Source organism: Triturus cristatus, chromosome 9, assembly GCF_964204655.1.
Source record: "Triturus cristatus chromosome 9, aTriCri1.1, whole genome shotgun sequence".
NCBI classification, from domain to species: domain Eukaryota; kingdom Metazoa; phylum Chordata; class Amphibia; order Caudata; family Salamandridae; genus Triturus; species Triturus cristatus.
The window spans coordinates 245,109,671-245,137,645 of NC_140592.1; the positions used below are offsets into that span (position 1 = coordinate 245,109,671).

A 27,975-nucleotide genomic window follows, 5' to 3' on the forward strand; every position below is an offset into this window, starting at 1 on the left:
CAGGGTCTCATATGAGCAGAAAGGTACTCCAGTAGTCTTCCAATTCCGTCAGATCTTTTTAATCTAAAATGATACACCAGCTTTTCACCAGCCAACACGTGTGACCCGGAGTAACTGACACTGAGACGGTGTGCTGGGATATTTGAAACGCTGGATCGTACTCGGGAGGCGGTATTATACCATTGGACAGTCAGATGCTTATACACTATAATTTTATATGATACGCTGGTCACAACTGACAAGGATTGGATATTGTGGACACAGATATATATTGATTAAAGAATTCAGAAGGATACTACAGCCCTGAGGAAGTTGTAAGGTGAATCAACCTGAAGACGAAATACGTGTTGGCTGGTGCGAGGCTGGTGTATAATTTTCGATTAAAAAGAAGATCTGACGGAATTGGAAGACTACTGGAGTACCTTTCTGTTTGGACTTAAAATATTGCATGTGCGCAGAGTATTTGTTTTGTTTCACTTATTTGGGGATGAGGTTTGACATCCCTATTCTTGTAGCACTGCTGACTGTTGGGATTTTAAATATTTTGGTTACAATGTCCTTGTGTGCCTAATTTCCCTTATTCGTCCATATAATTTCAAGTCTCATATAAGCAGTCCACGATGGACATGTTTATCCATGTACCGACAACATTTAAGTGATTTCAAGATGCCATCATATGGGCAGGTTAATTACGGGATTAGCAACCTCCAATACATGAAGACTCAATCGATGTGGGTATTAAACGAGGGTGGTGTATCAGTTCTCATTAACTTATGAAGATTAAGTTGGCTTGGGATAGCAGAAGAGTGTAGAACACGACAATCGTAAATCAAGTTTCCAAGAGAACATCCCATGAAACCAGATATGATGAGCAACCTCCTTATGTTAACTTTTATAGCAGCCTCATCAGCAATAAATAATACATGATTTAAAGTACATATAGATGATCTATAGCTGTTGTTTGGGGGTTATACTTTTGTATGCTTTATTCCCCATGACAACTATTTACGTGTTTCCTGTTAGCCAAAAACTATCCCAATCGAACACATGCTCAATGTTCCCTTGGGCTTCTAGTTAAGAGACTGGTATGTCACAAGTACAACCATGGCCCCATTTGAGTCGAAGCCTCTGTATGTGGGGCTGGCTTGAACATTTTTTTCTCACGCTGATTTGGGTGTTGAGTCCGGCCTGCCTCAAAGCGTTGCATATTCTAACTGCTACGTACAATCGATGCACATCCCGCTTACTTGCATACTGAAGACGCATTGTCCTTAATTACTCACAAGTTATTTGGCGTCTCAGGTTCACCTAGAGGTGCTGCACAAACACATAATTTTAGGTTTTTTGCAAATTTATATAGCACAGAGTCGACCAGTAGGTATTGGAGCGCTTTACATGAGCACCAGTTACGTTACACAAGGACACATTCATTTTTTTTTTTTGGTAGGCACGGGGAGATTAAGTGATTTGCCCAGAATCACAGGATGTGGAGTCGACCTGAGGCTCGAACCTTGGTTTCCCAGCTGCAAAGTCGGCAGTCTGGCCGTGAGGCCAGGGCACGGATTGAGGGTACACGCTTGTGGACATTCCCCACCCACTATTTTCACAGGGTGAACGCCATCCAGCCTGCCAAGAATTTGGGCCCCACTGAATAAAGATCTGAACTCGTCCAGGTGCAATTTCCAAACACCGGGACACTTTCAGCAGTTCCTGCACGTTGTCTGCTTTCCATCTGCAACATCGTGCAGGCGGGGATGGGGCTTTCTTATTTTACACCCCCCAACAAAGGCCGAATTTGAGGGATCATCAGGCCTCCTTTTGTTTGAGTCTCTTTGTTGAGAGCAGTCAAGAGCCTCACACCTGATGCAAATGAAGCAGAGGAGAAATAAAGGCTCCCACCTTGTTAGCCCTTCACACATACTTAAGAGAGGCAGCTTTTCACTTTGTTCAGTACCGGTTTAGGAGATATGCATGCGCTGTAAGAATGTTTGATGTGTTGGTCTTTCCCAGTATTTATGCAAAACAAATTGCATTTATATAGAGCTTACTTACCCTGAGGATGCGTTTAAATAATTTAAGTACTAATATATTTTCTTGTATAGCCCTACTCATCCCAATGCAGATTGTCATAACGCTTTACATCAACATGTGCCTATTACATGTACAATAAATTATATAAGTTTATAAATCAATGAACAAGATGTGTTACATAAAACTGGGGGATAGCAAGGTGTAGAAGTCACATATCATATTCCAAGCTCTCTGTGCTATTATCCTCGCAATGCGCTCAAACGTACACTTGATAGACCTGCTAAACATATGTGAGGGCTTTAGATCTGATGTCACTTCTTGTGATGCCACTTCCTGTAAAGTCGTGGCTTGTGTTGCCACCTTCTATGATGTCAATTACTGTGATGCCATGTGTGATGTCGTGCACCGTGATGTCATTTGTATACTTCTTAAATAGGTTAGTCCTCCCACTTCTTTTTTTAGGACTTGTGCCCTGCGTGAGACCACATCCTCTCCCCTTTCTCCTACTGGTTATGAAATGTCCTCATCGCACCCCATAGATGTTGTTGTTAAACACCCATTCCCTTTGATTACAGATGTTTCACGCCCTTTACTGTATAACACACGCGGGGTAAACATACTTTCTACCAGCTGTATAGACCCTGCACCTCCTCTCATGATCTGCATATTCCCGGAAACACACTGCACATCCAATAACAACACTGCACATCTTATAAACGTGCTGTACACCCCTTATATTTGTCTATCCATGTTGTACTTATTTACGGAAATGTAGAAAACTTCTCCGTTATAGCAGCGTCACACACAGCCCTCGCCTTTGATTAGGCGAGCTCCGAACATCTCACCTGTGCATACAGATGCACCATGTCATCAGGGCTGCTCACTAGCACGTGGTTGTTGATGATCTGTCCCCTACAAAGTCTGAACTCTCCCTCCTGGGAAAAAGGGATGGGAAATGGGGCTTCATAAGACTCGTAAACCTTCCTCTTTCTCCTGGGCGGTTGGAACACTGCCTCACACATTTTCCTCCCACTAAAGAAACAGATGCAAAGGTAGCACTAACGAGGATAACAAGATCGGGATTAAACGTCGTCCCTAGGAGCTGGTCCACCTAGAATGACCATCTCGGTACGAGTCCATGCGTGAGTAGCTTATCCTTTCCGGATGTTTTTAATTTGGCTTCTGGGACATGTAGTTTGGTTTGAGCCTTTACAGAAACCGTGCTACAAATCCCAAAATGCAATGCAAAAACCTGACATATGTGAGGTAGCTATGAATGGACTTTTTGGAACTGGAGATTTCCACCCCCAGTTGTTGATTTTTTAAGGAATGCCTTTAAACCGTAATTCGTACACTTCCGGGTTGCATAACAACGAATACCGCGGCTGAACCTACATTCTGGTAGTGGGAGGCAATACTAATATGCAAGGTAATCTATAATTGGAGCATGTGGTACACGTCAGCCAATCCCAGCGCATCGCATTGAATATTGAAGTGCTGATTGGCTGCGGAGTCCTCAAAACGACGAGTCGGAGACAGTATGGCGCTTAGTTAAGAGAGACGTGTTCCTTTCCAAATTTTTTGTCACATACGGATTCCAGCTTGCTGTCTATTCTTCTAGATAGGAATCTAGAGAGAGGTGTGCAGTGAATCGTACCGATCTCGAGTGGTTATATTATAGCGATGTTGGTTCAGTTTAGGGCATCACGTAGAGGCTTGGTCATTGGGTAGGTTTAATCCTGACAATTTATAGCTGGTTGGATAGATAAACCTGCCCGCATTTCTAGAACTCAGACAGGGTTGGTGACTGCTATAGGTAGTGCTGGAGCGGGGATCTCAGTTAAGTCATCGATTTACGAGAATAATTAGATATTCCCTATAGTGAAGGAAACTTTTTTTTCTATTAGGACGTGGAGGCGAGGATTATGCACAACTTTCTTCACTTTTTATTAACAGCATGTTCAAAGTTAACTGGAAGTGGAAGAAAGGTACACCAAACGTTGCACTTGAGTTAAGTGTTTATTTAGCTAGAAAGCATGGGAAAACAAGCAGTCCACAACCAGTCACTCTGGCGTTCTCGACGTAACTGCCCAAGTAAACAGTTACATTAAGTTAGACGAGAACGCCAGAATGCGGACGGAACATTAAATGAATACTTCGCCCGATACAGGCGCACGAGAATAACAAGTTGCTCTTAAAGTGACATGAGCAACTTGTTATTACAACATCACCCCTTTATTTTGACAAAAATTTTTTTTACATTGAAATACAATAAATCAGAAATGTAACATGAGAAGAGAAGTAACAATGAATAAACATTGTATAAAGTAGTATACGTAACAACAAAATGACATTAAATAAAAATCTTTAAATTTCTGTGGAACAAACATTGCAATGTGATTTGCGAGAGAAAACAGGTGAAGAACAAATATCAGGTGATGATCGCAAAGTAGCTGAAGGGCTTTGACTGGAAGTGGTGGCTGGAGACCTAACACTGGGACAATCATTGGAGACAGAATCCTGATGTGAGAGAGAGTCTCTAACTAATGAGGCAGAAGATGAATTATCACAAAAGAAGTCCATGCCAGAGTTTTCTCCATCCAATTGTGAAACATAAGAACCTCTATTTTCTGCAGAAATGATTTTTAAGGCTTGATCATGAGTAATCTTTACAAGATTCCTTCTGTTCCACCACCCCCTTCCGGTTAGCAAAATTGCACTTTTACCCACCTGAATGACTCTGATAGGTAGGGTAAATTTGGATTCCCCTTTCTTGATCCTGTTGGGTTTTTTGATGCTTATCGGAGATTAAACAAGTGCTGCAGTCAGAAATCCACATTTTTACTTGAGAATCAAGACCTGGCCACCAGTAAAATTGTTTTAAATTTCGAATGGTGGCTGACACACCCATTTGACCCTCATGAGTCTTTTTGAATAACAAAAATCTAAGATTAGTGGGAGGAACTAATGAATCATGACGAAGTAGACATCCATTAACAATTGATAATTCATCAGAGACTTGTGCAAAGGGTTTGATATTAGAAGGAATGTTCCTTTCATGAGGCCAACCCAACTTAATGTAAGACATAACTGTTTGGAGAAGACTGTCTTCATTAAGTGCAGACAACTATGACTCTTTAGGAAATGAAGAATTCTCAAAAATGTCACTAATGAGGGCTACAACGCACTCTACCTCATCAGGTACAGGTGAAGAGGTATCATTGATGGGCATTCTTGAAAGATAATCTGCGCGTCAATTTATGCCACCAGGTAAGTATTTGATTGAAAAATTATACTCATGTAACTTTGAAAGGATGCGCACCAAACTGGCTGAAGCTTTACCTGTACCATTACCGTTAAGCATGAAAATAAGAGGCTTATGGTCAGTAAAAATTATAAAGTGTGTTCCCCAAAGAAAGGTCTTAAATTTCTCAACTGCCCAGGTACAGGCAAGCGCTTCTTTTTCGATAGTGCTGTAATTAGTTTCTGAGGGCAAAAGAGAGCGTGACGCATAAGCAATTGTGTGTTCTTTATTCCCAACATGTTGTGATAAAACAGCACCTAAGCCTAACTGGCTGGCGTCAACCGTTAAACAACAAGGTTGGCCATAAATGTAAGGTGCTAAAATGGGCGTAGAAGTGATTAATGTTTTGATTTCATTGAATGACTTCTGCACCTCATCAGACCAAGCAAAAACTTTTCCTTTGCGTAACAGTTCCCTTAATGGTTGAACTATTAAAGCGTATCCTTGGATGAAACGAGAGTAGTATTCGCACAGTCCTTAAAATGAGCGAAGAGTGTCCTTGTTTTTGGGAGGTGTGGTGTCTCTGATAGCAGAGATAAGGGACATCTTGGGTTTGATACCTTCTTTTGAAATACAATGACCAAGATAATCTAATTGGTCAACCATGAACCTACATTTTTCTCTTCTGAGAGTAATGCCCGCATTCTCAAACACTGACAACACTCTTTCCAAAACGAGGTTATGTTCTCTTGTAGATTCCGCAAAAATAAGTACATCATCTTGAAACGCTTGTACACCTGGAATGTCTTCAAGAAGTGTGTCCATAAATATCTGGAACACACTCGCCGCAGAGGCAACACCAAATGACATACGTAAGTACTTGAACGCACCAAAAGGTGTAAAGAAGGTGGTTACGTCTTGACTCTCTGCGGCAAGTGGTATCTGGTGATAAGCGGATCTAAGATCCAGTAGAGAAAACACTAGCTTTCCCCAAATTTGCTAGCAAATCATGTACCTTAGGTAGGGGGTGACAGTCAACAATTATGTTCTTATTAAGGGTGTGCAAATCCACACAGAGGCGGATCTCATTTGTCTTTTTTTTCACAATAACAACCGGACTGACCCATTCAGAGGAGTCTGTTGCTTTGATGACATCCTCTTTACAAAGCTTGTCAAGTAATGTTTTAAGATCTTGTTTAATGCTAAGAGGAACAGACCTCACTTTGTGTACAACTGGAGAAGCATTTTCCTTGAGTCTGATCAGGTGTTCAAATTGTTTGATGTTGCCAATTTCTCCTGAAAAGACGTTATTGAACTTATTAATAACATTAATTACATTCATTCATTTCTACAACATTTTCAATAAAGTTAATTGACTGTTGAGCTAAAACAATTGGATTCTCAGCACCAGGAACCAAGATGATGCCTAATCTTGCTAAATCTTTCCATCCTATTATATTTTTGCCTTTAATGGCCACATATATTTTCGTCGTTATTTGTCTACCCAAACATGACAGAACATCAATAAAATAACCCAACTTATTAATATCTTGATCACCAAAGGCTTTCGGGTGAATATCTGTTTGTGATAATTGTCTCTCCTTCCATTTTTCTTCAAATAACCAGTCAGCAATAATTGTAATAGGCGAACCTGAGTCTGCCATCATATCTATGAGAACATGAGATACCATTGCTTGATAGTATGCACCTTTGATAGAAATTTGATCAGAATTGTCATCAGAAATTGTGAGAATCATTTTAGCTAAATCCTGTGCACGTGTCAGGTGTAACTTCTACTGCACTAATTCTTACAGTGTTTTTAGCAGTTTTACAAACTGACATAAAATGGCCCATCTTACCACACTTGGTGCATCGTTTGAAGGGAGCGGGGCAATTTGGATTATTACCCAAATGATTACGTGAACCACATCTGTAACAAAAATTATTAGGTTTCTTAAATGGAACTCTATTAAATCTGCTTCTAGTATCAATTGCTGAAATGTGAACACCTTCATTAGATATCGTTGATATTGAAGAGCTGGGAGGAGAAGAATCATTAGAAATTACTTTAGAAGAAATCATAGATCTTTCTATGCCTTTAGCTATTTCTATAGTTTCACTTAATGTCGGGTCCCTACAACCCAACAATCTCTCTTGACTCTTTTTGGATGAGCAATGATAAACAAACTGATCTCTTAAACACCTATCTAACACAGCCCCAAAATTGCAGGTTGATGCCAAATGTCTTAAAACAGAAATATAATCCTCCACAGATTCATCCATATGTTGTTTCCTTTTCATGAAATTGAAACATTCTAAAAGTATACTAGGCTCTTCTGCAAATTTTCTTGTTAGTCTTGCTAAACCTTCAGAGAAAATGTTCCAACCTTCTTGAGCCCCTGGTGGGGGTTGAATTTGTGGTAAGTTATTAAATACTTGCTGTCCTTCAAACCCCAAATGACATATAATAGCGCAAATTTCCTTTTTGCATCATATTCAGTTGCATCATTGGATACTAAGTAATTTTGAAACATGTTGAGCCAATTCTTCTATGGATTAGCTGGTTTGCCTGGGAAGGCAGGAAGTCAGATATAGTTAGTAAATGATTGTTTGATGCCATGTTGAGGAAGATTTGAAAAATTGAGTAGTGAAGTTTTTTTTTTAAATGTGCCTGTCACTGGAAATACAGGCATGTACTGAAATATGCTGGCCGTAATTAAATAAAAATAATTGGTGAGCCTTAAATAGTTTCTGTCACTTTAAATGCAGGCAATAACTGAACAAAGTGCTGGCCGTGATAAAATATTAATAATTGCTGAACCAGTGGTAGAAATAACAGCCAAATGTGAAAAATAAGTAAAAGAAATTAAATGGTGTGCCTGTCACCGAAGTGCAGGCAAGTCTTACCAGTTTAAAAGAACTCCTCGCGTTGAAAGCGGGATATTTCTTTCATTTAGATCGGGCTTGAAACAGAGAAACAACGAAGTAGGGCTCTGTTGCTAGGAAACCAACTCCATCTGCAGATACAGAGCGCGCAGTGACCAAATCTGCCCAAAATACATTCACACACCCCTCTAGTCAAGTCATGCGTGAAGTGTCACGACGTCAGAGAGTAAGTGAAAATATTTCTTCTTTGTCAGTTGCGCGGTCTCTGCAGCGAGTATAGAGGAGCCGTCGTCAGAGTGAAGATAAAATAAGGCTTGAGGTGAATATTTCTTCAAATTTCTGCAATCCGATCGGTGAGCTGCTTGAAAGACGTCTCGTCGCCAAATGTGGAAGTGGAAGACAGGTACACCAAACGTTGCACTTGAGTTAAGTGTTTATTTAGCCAGTAAGTATGGGAAAACAAGCAGCCCACAACCGGTCACTCTGGCGCTCTCGTCGTAACTGCCCAAGTAAACAGTTACAGTAAGTTAGACGAGAACGCCAGAATGCGGAGGGAACATTAAATGAATACTTCGCCTGATACAGGCGCACGAGAATAACGAGTTGCTCTTAAAGTGACATGAGCAACTTGTTATTACAACATTAACAAACAAAAACACTGTCCACACAACAACTGCCATGAACTCTTGGGAGGAATCCATAGCAACCACAAGCCAATAGCACTACAGTCTGTCCCTGCATATAAATCCTCTGTCAGTAGTCCTTCCTCTTTCTTGCTGCAGGAAGCTAAGTCATGCAGTGTCACTCCGTTTTGGAATCAGAGCCTACGAATAAAATAACCCGTTCATTCAGAAGATCGTTATTCACATATCCATGAATACCATCTATGTGTGATAAGCAGATTAGAACATTTACTCAAAAGCTTTATCACACCAAACATTACCTGTCGTGAACGCCATATGAAACATAATGAAACCAGTACAAAACATACCAAAGAAGCATCATCATCACATTGATACCTCCTGTTAGCCACCAGCAGTGGGGTTCAATTAGTAATACCCAGGAAAAAAAGAAATATTTTCTGCAATACAGACGAGTGGGCGAGTAGCATATTCTCAATATGTGGCAGGTGGGATAATCCTCGCCTCCGCGCCCTTAATTGAATTAAAAGTTTCCTTCACTATAGCTAGGAAATTTCTCATTCTATGTCCGAACCGGAGGCGAGGATTATGCATGTTTAAAGCTTACTTACAACCAAAGATGTGGCCTCATGGATTGGTTTGAAATAAAACCGCTTAAAGGTGGATTCTGAAGACCAATCTTCTGCATCCATAATGTCTTCCAACCTATCGCCCACTTGAACAGCTTTGGAGGCTATTGCCCACCTGGCTGAGTGAGCCCCAAAATGGTGAATTTCAATTCCGGCTCCCGCCATAATCCATCTTACCCACCTGGCAATGGATGGGGAAGAGACGGCACTGAATGGCTTCCTAAGAGCAATCAGTAATTGTTTCTCATCCAGAGGTCTATCCTTCATCGTCATCTCCTTGTAGGCCTTAAGACACCTTTCTGCACAAAGTTTAGGAGCCGTTTCAAAAGCAGGATAATTTACCGACCTGGTATTAGTTTTGGTCCTCCTAGAGATGATGAATGTCACCCCCTCTGGGGTAAATACTTATGCTGTGATGTCTAGGGCTCTGACATCAGATATTCTCTTGCAAAAGCAACATGGCCAGCTTCGCAGAAATTTATTTCCTAGATAGATATTAGTTATCTTGGCAGCCCATCAAAAGGCGCAATACCTGGTTCACATCCCACAGGCCTGAATATCTAGGCTCTGGAGCACGAGCCATTCGGATACCCTTCAGCAATTTGCACACCCATGGGTGATGACCGGGGTGTTAATGGGCAGGTGCCCTGAAGAAATGACAGAGTGGAAGGAATTTACCATGCAATAAACTAGACCGCAGCCAGCCAGTTCCGTGAGAATATTCAGGACATCTGTAATTTGCGCCCCCACGGAATCCAGGTGCCTCTCCACACACCAATGAACCCTTCGTCTCCAAGCCGATCTGTATCTCTTGGTGGTTTTTGGAGCCCTTGCCTGCTGGATGAGTCTTTCATTGTCATTCGAAAGCCTGCCTTCTTGCCAGGTCACGTCGGACTTGAGCCGCCACCCTGGGTATTAGGAGAAAAGGTAGGAATGCGTAAGCTTGCCCCTTCGTTCAGTTCTGCAGGAAAACGTCCAGCGCCACAGCTCCTGGGTCCGGTCTCCAACTGACGTACTGAGGAATCTGTATGTTCAGTCTGGATGCAAACAGGTCCACTGAGCAAGGACCCCACCATCCCCTCAGGGCCCAGAAGATCGCTGGGTCCAGTTGCCAACCACTGGTATCCGTGAAATGTCTGGAGTTCCAGTTGGCCATCGTATTCAGGGAACCTGGCAGGCATACCGCTGTTACAGAAATATGTCATTGTAGGCAATAGTGCCAAAAGTCCTTGGCCATCTCAGCCAGCGCCCTCGATCTGGTACTCGCCCAGTCGATTGATATACTGGACCGCCGATGTGTTGTCCATCCTCACTAGCACACAGCAAGAGACTTTGTCCCTCATCAAAGAGCGTATTGCAAAGGAACCTGCCTGGAGTTCCAGACAGTTGATGTGTAGGTTCAATTCGTCCTCTGTTCATCGTCCCCCATGGAGACATCCCCACATCTGGCTCCCCAGCTCAGACGGCTGGCATCCGATTCTATCACCAAGTTCAGGAGGAAATGAAGATCTCCCTCCCATTCTATGCTTCCAGGTGGTCTGTTCACCATTTCAATTCTGTCCTGGCCTCGTCGGTCAGCGAAATCAGCTCCGAGTACGAGTCCCTTCCGAAGATGAACAGCTTTCAGCTGCAATAGTGCTTGTTAGTGGAGCAGGCCTGGGAAGATGGCTTGGATCAAAGACGATAATAAGCCAACAATCCTGGCTAACTTCCTGAGGGAGATCCTGTCTCTGCATAAGACCCTGGTGAGCATCATCTTGATCTATTTTTTATCTTTACCTCTGGTATGCTGAGTGTGGCCGTCGTGGAGTGTATGTGGAATCCAAGGAATACCCAGCTCTGAGACGGAGTCAATTCTGACTTTTGTTTGTTGATCATAAACCCCAACGCTTGGAGTAATGCGATAGTTGTGTTCAAATGGGACACTAGCTGGAATTGCGATTGGTCCAGCAAGAGAAATCGTCAAGATAGATGATCAACCATATGCCCTTCGTCCGGAGGATCTCCACCACTGGTTTGAGCAGATTTGTAAAGCACCAAGGTGCTGAGGAGATGCCAAAAGGTAGAGACTGGAACTCAAACACCTGGTCCCTCCAAGCAAATGAAAGGAACTGACGATGAGATGAGAAAATGGGAACTGTCAGATAGGCGTCCTTGAGGTCCAGACGCACCATCCAGTAGTTCTGTAATAACAGATCTCTTAGGAGGTAGATGCCCTCCATTTTGTAGTGGTGCTATACCAGTCACTTGTTGAAGCTTCTTAGGTTTATCACCAGTCGAAACCTTTTGTCTTTCTTTACTACCAGAAAGAGATTGCTCAAGAAACCCCAAGACCTCCGAATCGTTCACTTGGAGAGAAAATCCTGTACCTCCGAGTCGATCAGCGCCATATCTGCATCTGAAGAAACTAAAGAGCGCGGTCTGGATGACTGGTTCGGAGTTCCGTAGAACTCTATGTGATAGCCCCATACAATTTCCAGGGCCCATGGCTCCGACGCGATCTCTTCACACCTGTGAGCGAATAACTTTAGTCTTCCTCCTAACTCTTGAGGGAAAGAAAGGGTATTTCTTACCATTTAGAACCTCCTGGGGCGTTAGCTTCACCTCTGGCTTTGTTGGCTCGGCCTTGTTTCGGCAGGCCTGGACTCTGTAGGAGCCTGTCTGAGAACCACGGCCAAAGGAGCGACCCCTGGCTCTTCCGGCCCCTGTGAAAACCTTCCCCGGGAAAATGTTTTTGATGGAGGACTGGACCTTATCAAGGGCTGACAAGGTGGCTACAAATTTCCCCAGCTCCTTTATGAAAGGGTCCCCAAACAAGTTACCCTTCACTATGACCCCTGCTTCAGATGAGGAGACCTCTCCTAGCTTTGGATCCATTTTTAAAAGAAGGGATCAACTCCTCTCATCTGACAAGGCACAATTGGAATTACCCAAAAGGCACATCGCCCTTTGCGCCAAACCAGCTACGATATCAGCAGGTAAGGGTTTCCCTGATTGCTTCGATTGTTCAGCAAGTTCTATAATTTCGGTAAGAGGGCCCACCACGTCAAGTAGCTTGCCTTGACACACCCTCCAGGAGCGGTCAATACCCTTCTTTGGGTCCTTCATGTACTTGGAATTTTTTTTACATAACTTGGGATCAAAGTCAGGGGTGGCCTCCCCTTGCCTTCTAAAGATGGTCTAGGGCACTCCCACTGAAGGCGGGTGCCGGACTTCTTTGTCCCTAGGTTGGCGTATTTTTTTCGGGCGACATATTCAGCCACCTTAGGGTCTGGGAGCCCTTCAGAGGATCTCAGATGATATATCCCCTCTGGCTCGAACATGTTTGACGGGGTGGTGTCACCATCACACGAAACGGAAGCCACCGACCTAGGCTGCCAAGGCCTGCCCACATCCCCTTCATCCGAGGACCACTCCTCATCTGTACCACCCTCCCCCAGATCAGGGAACCCATCATTAGGGTCTGCAATAGGAGCAACAGCATCGCCAGTATCTCTGGGCGAGTCTTCCTCCCAGTAGGGTGCATTCCGCAACGTCTCTTACGGAAGTCGTCCTGTAATCGGTCAAACCCCTTCATGTGCCCCGCGCTGTGTTTATGGGCCTTTGAAGTGGGGAAAGCGGATACGCCGCTAGGACCTGCCCCCGTATCCCCAAGGATCCCTGGATCCCCAAAGACATGGGATGAGAGCTTGTCCACACTTGTCCACACTTGCAGGGGTTCCAAAGTCCTATAAATTGCTTGAGAAAGGAGATTGTACACCCCTGCAGGGAGGAGGGCCTGGCAGTTTAAGCTGGACTGTTCTCATTGGGCGTAGAGTCAAGACTGATTTGCATATGGCTGGGCCCAAACTGGAAAGGCATGGTGAGCAAAAAAACGATGGATTTAGGTCCAGATCTCTGTACTGGGGTGAATGTATGACATTGTTCTGCATTCTGTCCATCAATTGTTTTTTTTGCATTTGTCCCCCGAGTGGGACGGGTATGCCCAGGCGTGGGTCCCGTGCTCTCCATGCCACTGGAGTCAAGCTATCCATGCTGATGAGGGGTGAAACCCCGAAACCGGTCCTAGGATGCTTGTTTCCAGTCCAGGGAGGACCTGGCCTGGCAGTTTAGGCTGGACTGTTCCCAATGGGCGCAGGGTCAAGGCTGATTTGCTTATTGCTGGGTCCAAAGTGGAAAGGCATGGTGAGTAAAAAAATGATGGCTTTAGGCCCAGATCTCTGTACTGGGGTGAATGTATGACATTGTTCTGCATTCTGTCCATCGATTGTTCTTTTTGCATTTGTCACCCCAAGTGGGACGGTGCCTATCCGTGGGTCCCGTGCTCTCCATGCCTCTGGAGTCAGGCTATCCTGGCTGATGAGGGGTGAAACCCCGAAACCGGTCCTAGGATGTTTGTTTCCAGTACAGGGAGGACCTGGCCTGGCAGTTTAGGCTGGACTGTTCCCATTGGGTGCAGGGTCAAGACTGATTAGCATATGGCTGGGTCCAAACTGGAAAGGCATGGTGAGCAAAAAAACGATGGATTGAGGCCCAGATCTCTGTACTGTGGTGAATGTATGACATTGTTCTGCAATCTGTCCATCAATTGTTCTTTTTGCATTTGTTGAGGTTAGTCTCTTTTTCTTTACAGCCAGCCAATCATCTTTCGATACTCTCATGGGAACAGGAACACTCTTTGTCTTCTCACCAAGAATACATTGAGCTTAAGCAGAAGCGTTGAGTGAAACATTTCTTATCAAATACAATGGTATTTCTCATTCACGTTCACATAATTCATTCTCTTTAGAAATTCTGCATCTTCGTATGTGAACTTCATTACCTCACTAAATAAGAAATCTATATTCATTAGTTAACTGATCTTTGTGTAAGTACAAACATTTGCAGAGCTAAACAGTTATGCAACCATTATTCATTATGAAAAACATGTCCATAGGAAGGTCAGGAAATATGAATGTGCAGCACTGCCCCTGGTCGGGACAGCATCTCCTCTCTTCAAGAATTCCTTTTCCTCAAGAAGAGGGAATTACTCTGTGCTTGTAGGAAGGTGGAATCCGACTACATGGTTGACCCACTTTTTTTCAGGTGTTTTGATGGTTTTTGACTAGTCTGGCTGGGATCCTGCTATCCAGGACCCCAGCCTATCTGCTTACTCCCTTAAATGACATGGTGTGCACATTAGGTGCACTAGTGATTGGACACTGTGGTCCCTTGGGAGCCCCTAGTATATGGTACCTTAGGTACCAAGGGCATAGGTACTTCACAGGCCTACCAGGCGCTGAAGCATGTATTATGCCACCCATGAGAAACAGACTAAATCAGACCCAACAGGCCTGCTACTGCAGCCTGGGTGAGGTAGTGTTAGCACTCCTCACTGAGATATAGGTACACTATGGGGCCATATGTAGGTAGCCTCACATTTACCGATTCATAAATACCAAATTTTACCGATTCAGTATTTATGAATCGGTAAATATGATGTAGGTAATGATTCGGTAAAGATTACCGAATCGGAAAAATTCGGTAATTATGAATCGGTATTTACCGATTCGGTAATGAGGCATACCTTCCCATTGATTCCTATGGGCCTGGAGGCCCATAGGAATCAATGGGAAGGTATGCCTCATTACCGAATCGGTAAATACCGATTCGGTAATGGGGGGAGCATATACAAGGGTGGCAGGGTGTCACATTGACACCCTGTTGCACCCCTGAATCTTGCATGTGTGCACATATGGCGCACATACATGCCCTAAGGGCATGTATGCCTGCCACATGGCACTCTTAAATCTGCAAAATATTGCTTTTTGCAAGGTATTCGTTATTTATCACCAACCTGTATTTGGTGGTAAATAATGAATTCTTAATACTAATTTTCACTCTGTAGAGTGCTCCCTACATTGCATTTCTGGATTCGGTATTTACCGAATCAGTATTTTACCGATTTCTTAATTTCCGATTCGGTAAATACCGAATCCAGAAATCAGCCCCCTACATTGCAAATGCCTAAATACCGGTCGGTAACGGGATATTTACCGAATTTCGGCCGTTACCGACCGGTATTTGGCTTCCTACATGAGGCCCTATATCTCTGCCTGCACACACATATAAACCTATCAGTCACCCCTAAGGCAGGCCCTATCAATCCTGAGGGCGGGGTGCTTGGTTTCCATGTGAGGGGGTGCCTCTGCCTGAGCAGGGCCCCTCTGCAGCTCTCAGAGTCCATTCTCTGTGGCTGTTTGTGGATGCGGTCAAACCATATACTCTTAAGTGCATTATAACCTAGCGGTAAATGCTAACTTTGGAATGGCTGCATCAAAACATGTCGTGTTTGGTGTCAAACGCTTTGGAATCATACCCCCACACCAGTAACTGGTGTGGGAGTATGATCCCACCCTTCTAGAGGGATAGACATGTACCCACTGTGGAAACACGGTAGAATCCTGAAGAGCCCTGGCATCACAAAATGGATGCCACCAGCACAGACACTGGGCTGCCCTCCTGCTGCTGACAGAAACTCATAGTGGAGGAGGCCCAACAAAAGGCATCCTGTCACAGGGAGGTGTAACCACCTTCCAGACAGGATTTAGTGTATTGGGGCTGGGTGGGTGCACTCCTAGAGTGCTTTGAAGTCCAGCAATGGGGAGCAGTAGGCTCCTCTGTTCATATGCCAGCTCAAACCGGTTCAGGGGCTACCAGCCCCTGCTGTGGCGCGAAACTGGACAAAGGGAAGTGGGTGTAGCCAACCACTCCCCTGACCCTCCCATATGAGTGGTCATAGAGCTAGTCCCTCCCTTCCTTGGAGTATAAGTTAGGGAACCCTTGCCATTGCAAACTAGATATCCCTGGATGACGCTCTGAAGAAGAATCCTGGACCTTCGACGTTCCACTACCTTTGGAAGACTAAAGAATCTCCCTTGGAGTCAAGGAGTGACTCCCCTGCTTGGCAGGCACCAAAACTTTGCATCAACGGTCGCAAACTTTCCCGCTCCCGCCAGAGTCCGAAGTCCCTGCAGCCCCGGAAGTGGATTTCCTGACTTCTCCAAGGCCATCGTGAGTCCCCAGCGAAGCAGAGGCAAGTGGACCCCACGAGTGACGAGGAACAGCAATACCCGGGTACCGTGCACTATTGTTGAGTGCAACCCCTTCACGATGTTCTGCGAATTGGTGCTTTGGACCACGTGTGGTCCAAGCCTCCAGCAGGATTTCCTCCGAAGATCAGAGGCCTACCTCGTCCCGAGTGACCGTGGGCTCCTGGTGAGTGATTCCTACTGAGGCGTCTTCGCGATCCCTTGCCGGTTGGCTTGTGGGTCCCCTGAAGACTTTTCTACAGAACCAAAGGGCTCCCCTGGTTGCTCCAGGCCTGCCCTGACTTACCCTTGCAGGGTGAGTCCCTCAGACCTTGCTGGTCTGCACCGCTGACTTTCTTCACTTTCCACGAGACTTGCTGTTGCCAAGGCCTGTTGGCTCCAATCCAGTTGCCGACACCTCAGTAAGCTGCAGACTTTGTAGGACACGCCGAATCCAGCTCCTGGTCATCATCGACGCCTCCTGGACCTCGTGGCTGAAGAGTAAAGACACCCATGATCACCTGAAATCTCCTGACTACTGTGGGCATCCAGCTTCCTGGCCCCGGGTCACTGGCAAGTGACTTTTAACACTGTCTCCTCTGCTTTCAGGTCTTCTTTCTTCTGAATCCAGACTTGGATTCCACCGGACACTTCTCCTGTCTTCACAAGCAGCAAGTCTTCTTTGGCTCCCATTGAAAACGACGCCGCGACCCGACACCAAAAGACACCTATGCACCCGGCTTCCCTGGGTGAGGTAACTCCAGCACTACGGTGCTCCTGTGGGTGTTGGCTCTAGAACTACTTACCCTGTAAGTGACTTGCTTGTAGACTGTCCCGAAGTATCCTAAAACTTTAAAATTCCAACCGCGACTTGCTCCATTGAAGTCTATTGGGATCCGCGGCTGTGTTCTCACACTGCATGCGTCTCCTGTGGGTCCTTTACTTACCTGCCTTGGGTGGATTAGTGAGGCCCCAGCGCTTCTTCAGGCCCTAGGCCTTGTCTCCTCTCAAGTCGATATTCTTATACCTCTTTTTTAGTATATGGTCTGGTACGCCCCTAGGGCCCCAGCCATATAAGTGCCTAATTTGTTGTGAAACGTTGATTTGTGCATATGTCCTTGACTTCTAATCTCATAAAAAGATTAGTAGAGTGTGTTAGAAATAAATACATATATATTTTATATATATACCAGTGTGGTGTCCTTTCATTTAGTGATTCGAGAGATTATAAGGTAAAACAAGCTGCTTTACATTCCTCTAAAGACTTAGCCTGCTCTCCACAGCTACCACTAGAATAGTTTTCTTAAAAAGGTAGTCTTAAACCTATCTACCATAAGAGTCGAATTTTACTGGTGCAATGTGGCCACTTTAACTAGTGACCAGCATATACCAGGCCAACTTCTCACAGTGCTTCACTGGGAATTTTAACTCAAATTTCAAACATGAACTCTTGAAACAAAATAAATTGATGTTTAAAAACATAAAGCTCCTATGTTTCCAACATGCTTGATAATTTCCTTTATTTCTTCAATTAACTTCATGTTCAGTTGACTTATAATATCATCATCTGATACATCCCAATGCATTTCCGGCCACCTTCGCCCTTCACCAGGGGATGGTAATTCTGGAAAGAAAACAAATATATGCTTGTAACCATCAAAAATACAAACCAGGGATCAAAATTATCACTATAATGAAAAAAGTGTATCACACGTAACGAATTCCGTGCTTATTGCCACATTGTCATGATTGTTGTCACATTGGATAAACAAGATAGACTGATGCCTGAATGTAACTTTAAAAACAAATAAAGCAGTGGCATTAGTCTTGTACATGATTTGTGTTGTGTCAAATGCCTAGTAAACATGAAACAGTTGTGCGTCTCCATATGGTTTCTATAATACTCTAACAAAGTCCATTAAGTCAAGTGCTGTCAAAATGCTCAACTGTGTGCACCGTGTGCCCAAAATATGTGATGGAAATAATTGAGTCATAAAACGTGAAATAATGCAGAAAACAGTAAACTTTTACCATATGATTGGTTCACGAAATGCTCAAACGGGGTTGTTTGTGTCAATGCCAAGTTCCCAAATTGACAAAAAACTAACAAACAATTAGGAATACAGGATTGTAATGAACCACTCATTCAGCAGCCTAAGTCGCCACCAGCGTGACTCCCCACGGGTCCCTCCAAGAATAACAAACAAGAAATGGTCAAATCTGTACTTACTCAAACATAGCTGCATAGAAGCAGTTCTCGTAAGGTGAATTCAGGTTTAATCTTGGTCCTGGAGCATGTTTCTAAATTAACAAAAATAACGAGAAAGGAGTCGTTATAAATATCGCTCTGCACGGGGCCTTATATTAAACGAACAATGGAAGTATCTTCTTCTTTACAGCCAGCCAAGCATTTTAATGATCCAGAAACACTTGAAGTCTGTGCAGAAAACCATGTGATCCAGTGAGAAGTCACTATCTAGGAGGAAACCTAGATTTTTTTGCCTTGCCCACTGGTATGGGTGGAGTGCTCAATATGTCCGGCCACCAGTTACCATTCCAGATCTAGGTAGGGCTGCCAAAAAGCAGTATCTCTGTCTTCTCTCCATTCAGCTTAAGGTAGTTCTTTGCCATCCAAAGTGCAACAACCTTCATACAGAGATTGAAGTTGTATGCAATCCCCTGAGAGTCTTTAGAGACTGACACAATAATCTGTGTGATATCAGCATATGACACTGTCTTGAAACCAAAGGAGCGGATGAGTTTAGCCAATGGGTTCATGTATAGGTTAAATAATGTGGGGCTCAGGACTGAGCCCTGAGGAACTCCGAATGGCAGCACGAAAGGCTCAGAGTGAAACTGATGCATTGATACCTTTTAGGACCTGTCCGAGAGAAAGGCGGACGGCAAATTCAGAGCAGTTTTGTTAATGCCCAATTCATGCAGGCACCCCATTAGCAGGGTAGGGGAGATGGTATCAAAGGCAGTGGAAATATCCAGCAAGATCAATGCCTCTGACTCCCCTGCATCGACAAGATGCCTGGTGCTGTCCATAGCAACTATCAGAGCCGTTTCCATTTCATGGTTCTTATGTGAGCCATATTGTGAGGTGTCCAACAGACCGTGCTCCTCAATGACTTCCATCAGAGTATGATTAAGGTGTTTCTCCAGAAACTTTGCTGGGACCGGGAGCAGGGAGATAGGCCGATAGTTCTTAAGATTGATAGGATCTAGCTCCGGCTTCTTAAGTAAAGGCCATATTACGGCCTGTTTCCACATTCACGGACAGTGTCCTGTCTTAACGGTCATGTTTAGAATTGCTGGCAGAGGGCTGGAAACTTTACTGGCCACCAGGTGAAGGAATGTTATGGGGCAGGGCTCCTGAGGAGATCCAGATTCATTTGTTGAACCATTTTAAATTCCACGCCCTCTTTTTGATTCTGGAATTCAACGCCTTCTGGTGTACAGTAAATCGTGCAATTTCACTTGCACAATAAAGTTCTCCCTAACACGTCTGCAGGACTCATTTCACACAACAAACTGGTGATTTTCCTCAAAGGAACCTATTTTTACAGGAATTTTTTCTGAAACTGGTTTTGTGATCTGTTTATTTGAAACTCCTACAAGTTGGATTTTCTTTCCCGAGAGGGCTAGGTCTGGGACTTCCACAGTTCTAACAGTGGATCTTATACACATGTATCAATAAGAAATAATATGGGGTGGCCATTCACCTCACCTTCTATGAATGGACCATTCTGGTCTACCTTTAAGACTGTTCCAAGCACACAATCCTCCTCCCCCTTCAGGCACCGTCATTAAGAAATGTCGGAACATGAACTGTCATGTATTTTGATTTTGGTTCGGGAAAGGGTTTAAATTTGCTTTTGTATTTGTAGCATTTGTACAGCGCATTAGACCAGAAAGGCATCAAAGCGCTATGCAGGGGAGAAAACTGTGAAGGAGGTGGCAGCTCAGAACAGCTGTATCCGCACCAAACCACCTCAAAAGGAGGGTAATCAGCGAAAAGCCAAGTTTAAACCTGCTTGTGGAACGTCAGGTGCAAATAAAAGCTCCTGATATACTCTGGAAGAGAATCCTAAAGCCTGGCAGCTACTACAGTAAAGACATGTCCCCCCCAAGCTTTCTTACATCGAGGTACCGACACCTTGTTTTGTCCAGCTGAACGCAGGGGTTTCTTAGGGACATACCAATTCAGGGTTATCCCGAGATAACTCGACCCCTGAGAGTGGAGATCATTGTGCGTCAAGCAGAGAGCTTTAAAGAACACTCACTTCTTTTACTGGCAGCCGATGAAGAAGTTACATCGAGTGCCGTTGCAACGAAAAAGGTGTGCAGCAGTGGGTAGAAGGTGTTGGATTTAACTCCAACACCTTCCCTACTGTTGCACACACTGGAGTCGGAATAGAAAGTTAATCTATTCCAACTTCCAGCGCTCCCCCGACAGAAAGTCGGGGTAAAGTTTGGCGGTGCAACGCCATGCGATGTAATGGCATGCGTTGTAATGTCACATATTCCTTGGTACCACAATATCGAAGAATCTAATCAAATCATTTCATAGCACCTTTGAAATCTTCACAACTCGATCAACTTGCATGTACCACTGCACAGGTTTGTCTCCTCATTTTGGAAAATTGTTCATTAATACTGCAAGATCACCTCTTCTCCAAGGCAAATGTATATACACTCCTCCTGATATTTCTCTCAGTGGGTAGGTTAAAGCTTCTTCTTCCTGTTCATTATTCTCCCCTACTATTTCAGGTTGTTTATTTTTCTTGTCATGGTTTCTTGCAAAGTTGCAGAGCCAAAACTCTCACTGTCCAACGTAGGGAACAGTGGAAATGGGTTCTGATTCTGGGTCTGAAAGGGATTTGAATTTGCTCTTGGCATCTGATTCACCTTAAATCTAGAGTTTCACATATTTTGTGAGACCATCAGAGCTTGCGGGTCTGCATCATCAGAACCTGCATCTGCATTTGTACTTGCATTTGCTGAACGGGTACATTCTGCATCTGCACTTGATTTCCTCCTTGCTTTTGACCATCACACCTCATTCAATTTGGATTCAGCTTACATTCCCTATTTCAATGCCCAGTTTTGGTACAATAATGTCAGGGAGTTGTTTTCTTCAACGTTGCAACACCTACACAAGAATTCAGATCGACCAAAACTCTTCGAAACTCTTCAACATCTACCATGTGAAACGATCATACCTCCTTGAAAACCTTGAATACCAGCTTCAAACTCAACACCTTGCATTCCACCAGAATTCCCTGCAAACAACGAATTCTGAAATCCTCTCTGTGTCAATTTCATTTGCGCAAGCATAAACGTCTCCTATAATTACCTCTGCTTCATTTCCTGTTCATCACTACAATAGTTTGATTATTATTATTACATTTATTAAGCACACAGCTACCCAACAGGGTCTCCCGGCACGGAACACGTGGAGGCAGACAAAAGGTGAAAAAAGAACAGAGATCAAACTGAGTCCCCAAACAGCAGTGTCTTTAAGCTCTTATGGATGGCTATCAGGGAGTGACAGTTCCTAAGGTCAGTTGGAAGAGCATTCCAGAGCCTGTGGCCAAGACAAGAGAAGGAGCGACCCCTCATACGGACAAGTCGAAACATGGGAACTGAAAACAATGAAAGGCTGAGAGATCGCAGCTGTCGAGCCGGAACATAAGATGTAACCAAACTTTGAATGTAGGAGGGTGCAAGGACCCATTTGACACGAAATATATAGCAGAGGGTCTTAAACTCAATATGTTTATTGACTTTAAGCCAGTGGAGTTGAAGAAGCAAGGGAGATGCAGACGCATATCTTGGAAGGTGGTAAAGAAGACGAACAACAGCATTCTGAATGACCTGTAGCCAATGTATTGAAGCTTTATCAGCACCCAAATACAGGACATTGCCGTAGTCCAGCCTGTATATCACCAGAGCCTGCACAATTGTTCTCTGTGCTGCCGGTGGATTAGCCAAAGGATTTGTGCAGCAACACAGGAGGAAGCTATCCTGGAAAACTGAGTTTGAGGGAGAGCTTTTTTATCAATAATAAAACCCAAGTTTTTTTTACTTTGGGGACAGAGGTAGGCGCAGGGCCCAGAGTGCCAGGCCAGTGTTTGATTCCCCAAAGCTCAGAGTTATTACCCAGAACAAGCACCTCAGTTTTAGTACTGTTTAGCTTCCGAGCGTTACTTTTCAGCCAGGATGAAACATTTCTCAGGCCAAGCTGCAGCAAGGAAAGATCTCAGAATCTCATCTAACAATTTTGTCTACCAACAAATCCCACTTTGTTGCATGTGCATACTGATCTCTAGGCTCAATACAAGAACAAAGTGTGAAACAAAGAACCCCATATCACTCTTGTTGGGATGTTCCAGTCTACTATGTTGTCTAAACACCAGCAGCAATTGTTCATAATAGTCATCTACAGATTCTTTTGGCTCTTGGGTTGTTCTGTTTATTTTCACCCAATCAATATCCTTGCCAGGAACTTTGCCTTTCAGAATGGTAATCACTTCATCATATTTATTAATTACCACAGGAGATGATGCATTAGTACGTGCATCTCTTGTTTGTTGTGTATGTAGCCATTGTACAACAACTTTACACTCGTCCCACAAATCATTTGGCACTACAATATTGAAAAACCTATTCAAATCATTCCACAGCACCTTCGAAATTTTAGCAAATCTATCAACTTTTGTGTACCACTGTACAGGATTCCCTCTCAATTTTGTAAAATTATTCAAAAATGATGCAAGATCGCCTCTACTTCAAGGTACATGGACATACTTTCCAACTGGTATTTCTCTCAAAGGAAAATCACAGGATTCTCCTTCATCTGGGGGACCTGATGGTGGCTTGCTATTTGCATTAGCCGCATCTAATTGTTTCTTTTTCTTTTCATGTTTCTTTACCCATTTGCTCTCAGTATCACTCCATTTATGAATTCATTTTACTAATTCAGTAATGTGTAATCATTGCTGAAGAATGCATTGTCTCAATAGCTTTATCATCCAATTGTGCCCTGAAACCTTTTTGCAATTGAAATATTGGCTTCATACTTTCAAGCTAATTCAATTAATTTATCATTTATACGCACTGCACTTCTAGTATTGTCTTTGCTTAAATCAATTAACTATTTTTCTTTCCAATGGCAGACCTGAGACATGTATAAATGTGCTACTTAAGAGGGTGGCACAATCAGTGCTGCAGGCCCACTAGTAGCATTTACTGTACAGGCTCTGGGTACATGTAGTACCACCATACTAGGGACTTAAAAGTTAATGAAATATGTCAATTGGGGAGAAACAAACACTACCATGTTGTAAGGAGTTAGCATGTGCACTTAACACTGGTTGTCAGTGGTAAAGAGTGAAGACTCCTAATAACAGCAAAACAAAATAAAAAAAATTGGAGAAGGAAGGCAAAAGTTTGGGGGAAGACTACCCTAGGGCTGACAAGTCTAACGGCTGTCCTCTTGACTAGAGCCTCTGGAACAGAAAGCTCTGACAATCTTTAAGTCAGCAAGTGGACTCTCCATCTGTAAGTCCTACCCTGCCAAGAGGTGTAACCCCAGTCCTGGACCCTTGGAGGTGGGCCTGAGGATACTCTGTCGGCCCATCTGAGGATCCAGCCAAACCAACACATCTAATCTGTTGCGCAGAGCAACCCCGAGCAGAACAGACTGCAAGGTTTCTCCCAGCTCAAAGACTCCACATCTACCTCGCAACCCACATCAGAACCGCCACTGTGTGAAACTTTACCGACGCAGGCCCTTGCATCACAGATCTCTTGTCGATGGCATCCTCGATGATGAGGCATGTTTTCACATCACAGCCTCACAGCTCTTCGGAACAGTCACATTACCCTGACTGCTTGACGCATCCTCAATGCCAGATTTCGCTTTACAAGGCCTCATCGACAGGATCCTAGACAATGATGCAGGACTTCGCATCGCTGCTCCACAGCTCCACAAAACCGATGCATTGACTCAGCTGCATGACAAATCCTCTATCCATGACTTAAGGTACTCTTGTTAAGGAGGCCTACCTGGGTCCCTGCAGCTGGCATGTGCTTCACCGTGGTCGCTCTGAACTTGAGACCTTGTCCTGGTCCAGATATCTACAGTGGCACTTTGTGAATTGTGGAGCTATTTTCTCAGAAATCTTTAAAATGGCATATCTCCGGTTCTGCTGATCGGAATTTTGTCATTTTGGTCTTGTTTCGGTCACGTTTTTTAAATGTATTAAAATGTACTCTATTTTTCTAAATTGTTCTTCTATTTTTCTTGTGTTATGTTTTCACTTTATTGCTGTTGGCAGAGCTGCATAAATACGTTACACATTGCCTCTAAGTTATGCCTGACTGCTCTGTGCTAAGCTATCAGAGGGTAGAGTACATTTTAATTTGGCGTTTGCTTGTGTGTCACCCTGACAAGGATTGTGGTTGCTGCTTGAGTAGGATTTCACCCCCCTCAACCAGTAACCCAATTTCTCAGAGAAGTAAAGATAAAGAGGCAGAGGTTTGATCCATTTCTGGGTTGGCAAACTGTGCAAATCGCAAAATGGGGCCATTTGCGAGTGCAAAAAAGCCTTCTTTAATGTATAAAAGGCATTCACTTTGCAATTTTAGCAATTCAGATATTTACAGAATTGGTAAAATTGCGACTCCAAATTGTGATTCGCAACTATGCGATTTTCTAAACTTGATTCACTATTTCAGTTTACAAAGCCTTTGTAAATTGCGACTAGTTGCAGGATAATTGTTTTGCAGGTCCAATTTACCACCAAGTTTAAACAGGTGGTAGCCAGGTGCAATCTATATAAACAGCCCCAGAATGAATCTGCATTTTCCACAATGGGTGCTCTCTACATCATGGCAAGGAGGATGAGGATACTGGTGGGTTTGCAGAGATATTCCTTTTGATATGATATGCACGATGTGACACACCTCACCCCATCCCTCTGAAATGAAGGCATGAGTTTGGCGTGTTTTGCTCACAATCTGCTTGGTTCACCATTGTGTGCACATGAACACAGCCTGTGAAATTACATGGAGAGTTCATATTATCAATGTGTGTTTCATGTTTTATTTTTTACAGGTTACACAACCAAGCGACATTCACCTATGTAAGTGATAGGTCGTAGGTACACATTATTATGAGAGCACCCTTACTCTGTTAGTGAGGACTAGGTTGTTTCCATTTAGGTCCTAATGAAACTCCATTAGATCTTTTATGACTATTTAGGGTGTGAGACATGTCTGTAGTGTAGGCAATTCCACACACAATTTTATTCAACTGCAATCCTGTAGTATAGGGATTCAACATACAGACTAACACTTGGGGCAAGATGTACGACCATTGGATTCAGCGCCTCGCGATTCGCGACAAATTTCAAATTTCAAATTGTGAGGCGCGAAATCCAATGTACAACAGTGTCAGAGACACTGTTAGCGAATCCTAATGGGGTCGCAAAATGCGAGGCTCATCAACATTCATGAGCCACTCGCAATTTGTGACGCCATTGGGATTGGCCAGCCTCACAGGGATGGTGGCCTGCTGGGTCATCAGACCACCATGTCTGTGACTGCTTTTCAATAAAGCAGTTTTTTTTTCAAATGCAGCCCATTTTTCTTAAAGGAAAAGGGGATGCATTGAAAAAGAAAAAATTAAACGTTTTCATTTCATTTTTTCTCTGGGACCACTGCCTGCCCTTAAATAATATTTCCCCCTGCGTTTGCAAAGGGAAGGAGTCCCCTGGGGCCCCTTCCCTTTTGCGACCCCATTACCACCCTCTTGAAGAGGGTGGTGATTTGCGAGAGTTTTGCGACTGCAATTGCGGTCACAAAACATTTGTACATAGGGTTGCACTTGCTATTAGGAAGGGAACGCCCCCTTCCTAATAGCGAGTCGCAGAACCCTATTTTACGAGTCACAATAAATTGCGACTAGCAATATAGGGTTTGTACATCCCCCTTTACATTTTTGCATGCGCAAACGGGTTCGCAAACCCGTTTGCGCATGCAAAAATGGTCGTTCATCCGACCCTAAGAGAATATCAGACCATTATTTCTGCCAATTCCCACTCCATTTCTTTAATATTGACATATGTATCACCGCCTAGAATAAAATGCCAGCATCAGTACCTACAGTCAATTTTACTCGCACTCATTTCAGTCCTTCCCCAATCACAGACCGGAGAACACTTATCGCCCCTGGCACCTTTCAATAAAAGATCTCTGTCAAAGAGCCCACTTGCTGGCCCCGTCGGGCATTGCAGCGTCAGCCTGACGAAGAGCAAACACGAGGATGAAGCATGCCACCTAATGGTCAGTGAGGACACTTGCTCCTAGCAAGGAATTGCTTTGGGTGATCCATTCTTCTCTCCTAAATTGGTAGTGAGGAGTTGTCATTTTGTAACAGTGTACTCGTTGTTTATAATTAGTAATACAGTGGGAAAGTGTACACTGGACCGCTCTAATTTCCCAGTCCCCCTCTTTTACTATTTGATATGTTCATTGCACCTCGGGGAGATACCAGGGTGTGATAGCTGGCATGTTATAGCACTGATTCCGCACTGATGGAAGTCACCGACACCATAAGGATGTTACTGGATAAGGGGACCCCCTTGATGCTAGTTCACCTTGATTTGTCAGCAGCCTTTGACACCATCTCTAATTGAATCATTCTGGATAAGTTACAAGAGATTGGTGTCAGAGGCATGGCCTTAAAATGGCTGCAAAGTTTTTGACCGACAGAACAAAATGTGTCCAGTTGGATTCCTTTGTGTCACAGACCTTGCGAGTGGACAAGGGGGTCCCGCAGGGATCCATTTTAAGTCCCCCCTTGTTCAACATCTATGTGGCTCCGCTGGCCTCTATTATTAGATCCTGCGGGTTTGAGACGATCTCGTATGCGGACGACACTCAAGTGATAGTCCCCATGGAATCGGACCCTGCAGTGACCAGAGCTAAGTTGAAAAACTGTATGCTAAAAATAGCCCCATGGATGAGGAAGAACTTCCTGCAGCTTAATTCCAATAAAACCGAGATTCTGTTGTTTGGTAAAGCAGAGGAACTGTGGACCCCTGAATGGTGTCCGTCAGAACTCGGGGAAGCCCCTTCACTAAAAGAGTGGCAAAGAATTTAGGCATCATAATTGATAATAAACTTTCCATGGAGGAGCATGTGAAGATGATGTCGGGCACCTGCTTTGGAATAATGCGTATGCTAAGAAAGATCTACCCTTGGATCCCTCTTATGACAAGAAAGACTCTTATTCAGTCGCTTCTGGTCAGTAGACTAGACTATGGTAATTCATTACTAGTCGGAATCAGGGAAGTCCTATTATCAGGATTGCAGGTAGTCCAAAATATAGCAGCCCGTCTCGCCCTCAATAAACCGGTACGTACTCCATCATTACCTCTCTTACGTCAATTGCATTGGCT

The 27,975-nt window shown here is 43.9% G+C and overlaps 1 protein-coding gene across 1 annotated transcript in view; it reads right to left on the reverse strand.

Annotated features, from left to right (window-relative positions):
• Nucleotides 1-3,366, reverse strand: part of TSEN2 (tRNA splicing endonuclease subunit 2) — an 82,301-nt gene extending 78,935 nt beyond the window's left edge. The window contains exon 1 of the mRNA XM_085624860.1: nucleotides 2,877-3,366. Coding sequence (XP_085480986.1) covers nucleotides 2,877-3,053 — 177 coding nt within the window. The 5' untranslated portion in view covers nucleotides 3,054-3,366. The remainder of the gene's footprint in view (nucleotides 1-2,876) is intronic.
• Between the last annotated feature and the right edge of the window lie 24,609 nt (nucleotides 3,367-27,975).